Raw genomic sequence first — 7881 nt, forward strand, 5'->3', positions numbered from 1 at the left:
ACTAAGATTACCGTAAGTGTATAAAGTCGTTATACACTTAAGGTGATCTTAGGGCTAAGATCCTTTCGTGGAACAGGGTCGAGGTTTGTAGATTAAAAAAATTTAGTGTTAATTTTCACGTGTTGAAACTAGGGTCTGTCCCTTTAAGGGCCGAATTTACGAAGCCTGTTTATGTGTTACCCACGTGTAACTACGTACATTTACAATGCTTAAACACCTGTTTATGTGTTACCCACGTGTAACTACGTACATTTACAATGCTTGAATACCTGTTTATGTGTTACCCACGTGTAACTACGTACATTTACAATGCTTGAATACCTGTTTGTGTTACCCACGTGTAACTACGTACATTTACAATGCTTGAATACCTGTTTATGTGTTACCCACGTGTAACTACGTACATTTACAATGCTTAAACACCTGTTTATGTGTTACCCACGTGTAACTACGTACATTTACAATGCTTGAACACCTGTTTATGTGTTACCCACGTGTAACTACGTACATTTACAATGCTTGAACACCTGTTTATGTGTTACCCACGTGTAACTACGTACATTTACAATGCTTGAACACCTGTTTATGTGTTACCCACGTGTAACTACGTACATTTACAATGCTTAAACACATGCGTTTAACTTTAAGAAAAACAGGTTTCGTAAATTCTGCCCTTTATGTTTATAGTGACGTAAACCAATTGCATATTCTGTGCCCTTTAGCAACATTTTTTATATTTATACTGACACAAAACAATTGCATTTCTCTTTCAAAGGGGCATATTGAAAATGTCTACGCTATTGCAGAGATCATTTATGAACACGTGGTTATGGCTAATAAAATCCTAAATAAACAGGTCGCTGCTATTATGGAGTCCTGTATAGGCAGGTCGCTATTATGCAGAGTGTGCGTTATAGACTGCTCAACTGTAATACATCTGCAGATTACACTAAACTGACAATTCTAGGCCATAGGAATACAAATTTTATGGGGAACACGTTTTCGGTTCCGTGCCATGTGATCATGGAAACCCATCAGAAACCGTATATACCATTTTAGTTGACTAGTCCTATTGCTAAATAATAATCACGAGAAACGAAATTTTGGTTACGTCATTTTACCGACACGGTACCGGAAACCATCGTTTCCGTGAAATCGGAGGGCGTGAATTTATTGGTCGGTAGTATTTTCTAAAATACAAATATTGCATTCAACAGTAATATGACATTCTTTGTATGTTTAGAAACAATCTCGTTAAATTTAGGTTGTGGGTTTTTTGGTCATTAATAACCTACTATAGTAGATTTAAAACAGTATTTTCTTTTATTTTAGAGTTATAGACAGATATACGTTTTGGTACATAATATATTTTAAAAAAACCTTCTTTTTATCTTACTACGTATTCCTATCTATTTTATCTATCTAAGGGTCAGCTACTGAAAACAAAAAATGACCCCCACCCCCTCAAAGAAAAGAACAAAAAATGAATGCTAAATAAAATAATTATTTTGTTCTGCAGGGCTAACCATTAATACTTGACCGAGTCTGGATTAAATAATAAAAGTGTATATGATTGGTACATGAAATTCAAATACCAACATCGTATTAGCAGGCAGTATTTTCGCAATATGCTCTACCCAACGTATAAAAACAACATTTACTTATTTACATAAAATAAAATAGTCATTAAGATCAACCTTTTAAAATCTTAAGACCTTTTCTAAATAGAGAACATCAAGAAATATTTTAAAACGCGGTGACGGTAATTCAAAAAATTAAAATAATAAACTCGCTATCAGTATTTTTGTAAAGTCTATAATATTATTATGCTAAATTAGTACTTGTTTGTAACTGACATGATAGCGAGTGTATAATCTATGCAGATATATAATGAGGTATTTGCTACTTCTTAAAATGTCCATGGCACAAGAAAAGGTAATCCATGGAATACTAAAATTCCACATGGAAACTTTGAAACAATAATCCGTTGAGAAGCGCTTACATGTCAATTCCGCCAATTAAAATAAGAAATTAACACGAAACTCTAGTAAAATCCTGTTTTCTTTTGGCTACATCTGCTAGTTACAATCCAAGAAGCACAAAATTATCCCTCATGAAATTGCTCCCCCCCCCCCCCAGTGTAACACCTATCAATAACAATAATGTTTGAACCATTCAGTTTGTTTACGATTTGATGTTTTAATGGTTTCATTTTCATCAGAACCTGCATCCTACAGCTTAGAATCTTTAAATGCGTTTAAAATGCAACTTGACCGTTATTGTAAATCGAAAAGTGTAATCGCAGCTTTAAGAAGCACATAGTTTCAATTTATCAGAATCTGTATCCTATAGCTCATAATCATTAAATGAGTTTAAATTACAACTGGATCATTAGTATTAATCGCACAGTGTAATCGTAACTTTAAGAAGCACATACTTTCAATTTATCGGAATCTGTATCCTAAAGCTTATAATGTTTAAATGCGTTTAAAATAACACTGGATCGTTATTATAAATCGCACAGTGTAATCGCAGCTTTAGGAACCAACAGTTATTTGGAAAACATCACAATATGAAATATATCACATCATCTGAGTACCGCATTTCACCACGGTCTCCACACAGCATCATCATCTTCCTCTGCCGCGCCCCTAGCGCCCTCGTTTTGAACTGGATGCATATTATTAACATTTGGTCTAGCTGGCACCATTGGTAAAACGTCACCTATCCTGTTGTCCAAGAGAAAACGGGGCTGGTGTCCAAGGGAAAAAACTGAAGATTCCATCGTCGATATTGCTGGAATGGTGGACGACGGGAGAATAATATGGGGTGGTAAACCTGAGCCAGGCGGAGTTAATCCTGAACCAGGGGGCGATAATCCTGAACCAGGGGAAGATAATCCTAAAACTGTGGGTGTTAATCCTGAACCAGGTGGAGGCACCGTCGAACAAGGTAATAAATTAATATTTTCTGTCAGAGCCGTGACGGTACACGTCTGGAGGTTGTTGTAATGCGGTGCTATCGTCGTCCCAGCGACAGAGGACGATGTGGTCACCAACGACTGTGCTTGAGGGGCAGGCACGGTGGCGACGGCACTGGTTGAAACAAAGTTCGACCCTGGTGACGTGTACATTGGAATGATGTAGTTGGGAACTTGGGCGCCACCCACGACATTGGCGGGTAACACAAATGCTATTTCACCTGAAGGCAACTTCGTCGGAATCACCTGCAGTCCACTAACCAATTTTGCCATCTGCACTGGCTGTTGCTGTGGCAACGCTGCTGTCGCTACGTTGTTGTTGTTGTTGTTGTAGCTGCTGGTCGCCGTCGTAGCACTGTTATTGTTCACTGTTTGAGTGTGAATCCTCGGCGCTAACAATACCGGCGAACTGTGTGACGTAATAATCGACTGTTCCATCGAACGAAATGGAATCGGCGATGTAGTACTTTCCGGTGACGTCATCGGAGAAAAAGTAGTACTTTCTGGTGACGAAATCGGAGTAGGCGACATTGAACTTATTCCAGAAGAGTCGAAACCGGTTATACAATTCGCCAAATGGTTAAGGAGTCTGGCTTTGATGTCGACGTCACAAATGTCTTGTGACGTCAGGTATTTGCTCACTTCCTGCACGCACTCGTTGAAACCGACTTGATACTTGCTATGATGTGTCGGGTCAGTTGAACCTGTAGAGTGAAGAACATAAAATGAAAATAAAGATGATAATGAAAACACTAAAACATATCAAGTTGATGTGTAAATTTAGAAAAATTTATAGTAGAGTCCAGTATTGTTTCACGACTGCTATATCAAAAGCCGTGGTATCGTTGTCCTGTTTATGTCATGTAAAAATGAAGGATACCAGAGGCGGATCGGGGGGGGGGGGGGGGGGGCCCTAAATTTTGCGATAGTTATACCAACAAAGTTCCCTTGGCATTCCACCTCATGTCACCCCCCCAACCCCACCCCACCCCCGCTATATGTCTGGGTACGAAACGAAAATTAAAATCAATGTCTGTGTATCTGTGTTTGTCTGTCTGTCTGTCTGTCTATATATATATTTACAAACGATCTCTCGCATATTTCTCTTGTCTCGTCTTTTTAATGTTATAAATATTTATAAGACGTACACTTTTAAACGTCTCAAGTACTGTAACAAAAGAGTGTCATACTCATGGTCGGTGTTTACCTTTCATTTTCAGAAATTTTTTACGAGTTGTTGTGGGTTAGATGAAAGGCAGAGCTAGCTTTTTAATTCTGTTGTACCCGTTTCCGCACGAACATATTTTCGCACGTATGTTTGAAATCAAATGTGTTACTCTGGAAATTAAACGCGGTATGTTTGACATAATATGTGTCATGTTTGAATTAAAATGTGTTATGTTTGAATTAAAATGTGTTATATTTGAATTAAAATGTGTTATGTTTGACTGGTTCTCAGTGTTACAGTTTCCTGTGTTTGGCGCGTAGCAAAATGTTTGCGCAAACGGTAATTGTGGTTTTTGGGTAAATATTTCAATTAGGTTATTTGTGGTTAGGTATATTCATAAATTCAAATTGCAACATTCAAAGCTATTTTGTTATTCTTCATCGTCGATCACACACCTGGTAGAATATTGTAGCATTCACAGCTGACCCAGCAAATGGTCGAAAAGGGTATATTTATCTTGTAATAAATCCCACTTGAAGATTTAGAAATAATTAGTTTTCTTCCTATTTCTTCCGAAGTGGATGAAAAAAAACATGTTGGGCAGTACAACGGAGATTTTTTTTTTTTTAATTCCAACTTTATAAACCAGTATTAAACAAATCTGAAACCAAACTTCAGTTAATTTCGTTCAATAACCGACTAAATTTGAATATGTTTTATCATCTCGAGAGTATGGTTACGGTCGTACTTAGCGAAAGGGGTGGCAACGGGGTACAGGGGTGGATCCAGGATTTTCACAAGGGGGGTCACAAAATTCTAAAAAGGGCAATTTGAGTTTGTCAAACGCAGATGAACCAAACTCCAAAAGGGAGGGGGATCTGTAAAGGGGAGGGTCGGGTCGTGGGCAAGCTCCCCGAAATGTTTTTAAATAAAGATGCTAAATGATGCTAAACGCAATTTAGAGTTAATTATTAATTAATTTCTAGTGGTGTCGTAAAATAATAATTAAAAACTCCTTGTTTCTCTTTACTGCCCACCCACCACCCCAACCAACTCCCCTGTTGTTTTATTCCAGGTACAGGTAATCCTGTTTTGTTTACCTGTGAAGTGTTGTCGCTGAATCTGTCTCAGGTGTTTGACAGTCATTTCCAATATGTCCGCCTTCTCCATCTTACTGTGCCTCGACCCCTGATAAAAAAACAAAAAAAAAAACAACGTCAGGTTAAAGTTATTGATCTTAGTTTCCATCCGACGCTATATAACCGTAAATAAAATGTGTTGAGTGCGTTGTTAAATAAAACATTTCCTTCTTAGTTTCCGAGGTAACGTAACTATTTCACATCACGTACATTTGGAGTTACAAGAATATAGTGTAAAGCGATTCTCTGGGGCGGGACGTGGCCCAATGGTAAAGCGTCCGCTTGATGCACGGTCGGTCTGGGATCGATCCCCGTCGGTGGGCTAATTAGGCTATTTCTCGTTCAAAAAAATTTTTTAAAAAAAAGAAAAAATTCTACAACTTTCTTTAGTGGTAAAGCGCTCGCTTTAAGTGCGATCGTTTTGGGATCGATCCCCGTCGGTGGGCCCATTGGGCTATTGCTAGTTCTAGCCAGTGCACCATGACTGGTATAATATCAAAGACCATGGTATGTGCTATCCTGTCTGTGGGATGGTGCATATAAAAGATCCCTTGCTACTAATGGAAAAAATGTAGCGGGTTTCCTCTGTCAAAATTACCAAATGTTTGATATCCAATAACCGATGATTAATAAATCAATGTGCTCTAGTTAAACAAAACAAAACGTGTGTTTTTAAAAATAAGAAAATACATTTCGTGGTATTAGTAAAACCCGGATCACCCGAAACACCCCGGATGGACGGCAATGGATAATCTAAACAACAAAATAATCTCTCATTTTAATTATCAAAAGCGGCTCTAACAGTGAACTATTCGGCGTAGTGTTTAAAAACTAGGGTCTGTCACTTTAAATATATAGTGAACAAGAAAAGAAACGCGAATATTTTTAACACATATTTTTTTTTCAGGATACAATTAGCTACGTAAACAGACTGTCAAAACAGGCCTAAATATGACCACAAGACACTGAAACTAACAATATTTAAATTCAATACTTTTAAGTAAAGTAAAGAAAACTGAAATTAATATTTGCGTTTCTTTTGTGATTGAGTATATCATCTCTTTCTTTCTTTCTTGTTCTTTCTTTTCCTCTTCTTTTGTTTTCTTTTTTAAATTTTTTTTTTTCTCTCTTCTTCTCCTTTTTTTATAAGTGAAACAATCCTATAGGCATGCACATTATTACTATTTTCGCGTTTCGAAATGCAAACCCTAACCCATACCTCGTCTACGGAAGTGTCATTTAACTATTAAATTGTTTGTAATAGATGCGCCGGTGAAGTTCTTAATTGCGTAGCGAGACGTAAAGTGGTGACAGGGCTCGGGACCTACTGAAGCATTACGTGCTGTGGCGAAGTGTGTAGATCTGGAAGCGCGGAGCGTGGGAAACGGATCACGAAAAACAAGTTGAAACGCGACACAGGTAAAAACCGCGTAACACCTGGTCAAAGACGAGCAGCGACACGTCTTTCTAATATGTTTGATAAGAAAAAAATCTTTAATTTCCTGGAGAAAAAAAAGGAATTTTTGTTTAGTGACATATCAGCACATTTTAAATTATAGCTATTTTGTGTATTAAATATGTATATTGAGGGGGGTATACACTTCACAGGAACAATATGAAAAATGCGGGGGTGGGAACACAAGGTTTTTGTTTAGAGACGGATGGCTTGTATACAGTAAAAAAGAGTAAATGTGTTTTGCTTCAAGTGGACGAGGTACACAGGTCCCTGCCATGGGTTCCTGTGGGTTTGCCGAGAGAGAGAGAGAGAGAGAGAGAGAGAGAGAGAGAGAGAGAGAGAGAGAGAGAGAGAGAGAGAGAGAGAGAGAGAGAGAGAGAGAGAGAGAGAGAGAGGGAGAGAGAGAGGGAGAGATGGAGAGATGGAGAGATGGAGGGAGGGAGGGAGAGAGAGGGAGACAGAGGGAGACAGAGGGAGACAGAGGGAGACAGAGAGAGAGAGAGAGAGAGAGAGAGAGAGAGAGAGAGAGACAGAGAGAGACAGAGAGAGAGAGAGAGAGAGAGAGAGAGAGAGAGAGAGAGAGAGAGAGAGAGAGAGAGAGAGAGAGAGAGAGAGAGAGAGAGAGAGAGAGAGAGAGAGAGAGAGAGAGAGAGAGAGAGAGACAGAGAGAGAGACTATCGTTACCAATAATGAATGAATGAATGAATGAATGAATGAATGTTTAACGACACCCCAGCACGAAAAATACATCGGCTATTGGGTGTCAAACTATGGTAATGCACATAAATAAAGTGATGATCAACATCAATATAAAAATTCAAGGTTTAAACAAAAACAGTGTAAAGAACTGTGCAAAAATACAAATACAAATATCACAGAATTTTACGGACACCGAATTTTACTCTAAACTTCAATTTGTGCTGTATTGGCCATTCTCAAAGAGAATGTTACACCCCTGCACCACGGTGAGGTTACAGCACACGCAGGGGTCGTTACCAATAAAGCAGAAATGTATCTTTATACTAGTATAAACTTTCCCATAGAGAGGACTGTATATACCACGGATTTTGATGTGTCAGTCGCGGGGTACTGTCCGTGGTGATCGATCATTCGACCCATCGCGTCCCATGATGTCGGT

The 7881-nt window shown here is 38.5% G+C and overlaps 1 protein-coding gene across 1 annotated transcript in view; it reads right to left on the reverse strand.

The window, feature by feature from the left end:
* Positions 1 to 533: 533 nt before the first annotated feature.
* The window catches only part of LOC121390514 (transcription factor HES-1-like), a 10029-nt gene continuing 2681 nt past the window's right edge, over positions 534 to 7881 (reverse strand). Inside the window, exons 3-4 of the mRNA XM_041522344.1 lie at positions 5249 to 5336; positions 534 to 3684 (exon numbers count right to left, since the gene is read on the reverse strand). Of these exons, the coding sequence (XP_041378278.1) occupies positions 2606 to 3684; positions 5249 to 5336 (1167 nt within the window). The 3' untranslated portion in view covers positions 534 to 2605. The remainder of the gene's footprint in view (positions 3685 to 5248; positions 5337 to 7881) is intronic.

This window comes from Gigantopelta aegis, chromosome 15 (assembly GCF_016097555.1).
Source record: "Gigantopelta aegis isolate Gae_Host chromosome 15, Gae_host_genome, whole genome shotgun sequence".
In the NCBI taxonomy this organism is placed as follows: Eukaryota; Metazoa; Mollusca; class Gastropoda; order Neomphalida; family Peltospiridae; genus Gigantopelta; species Gigantopelta aegis.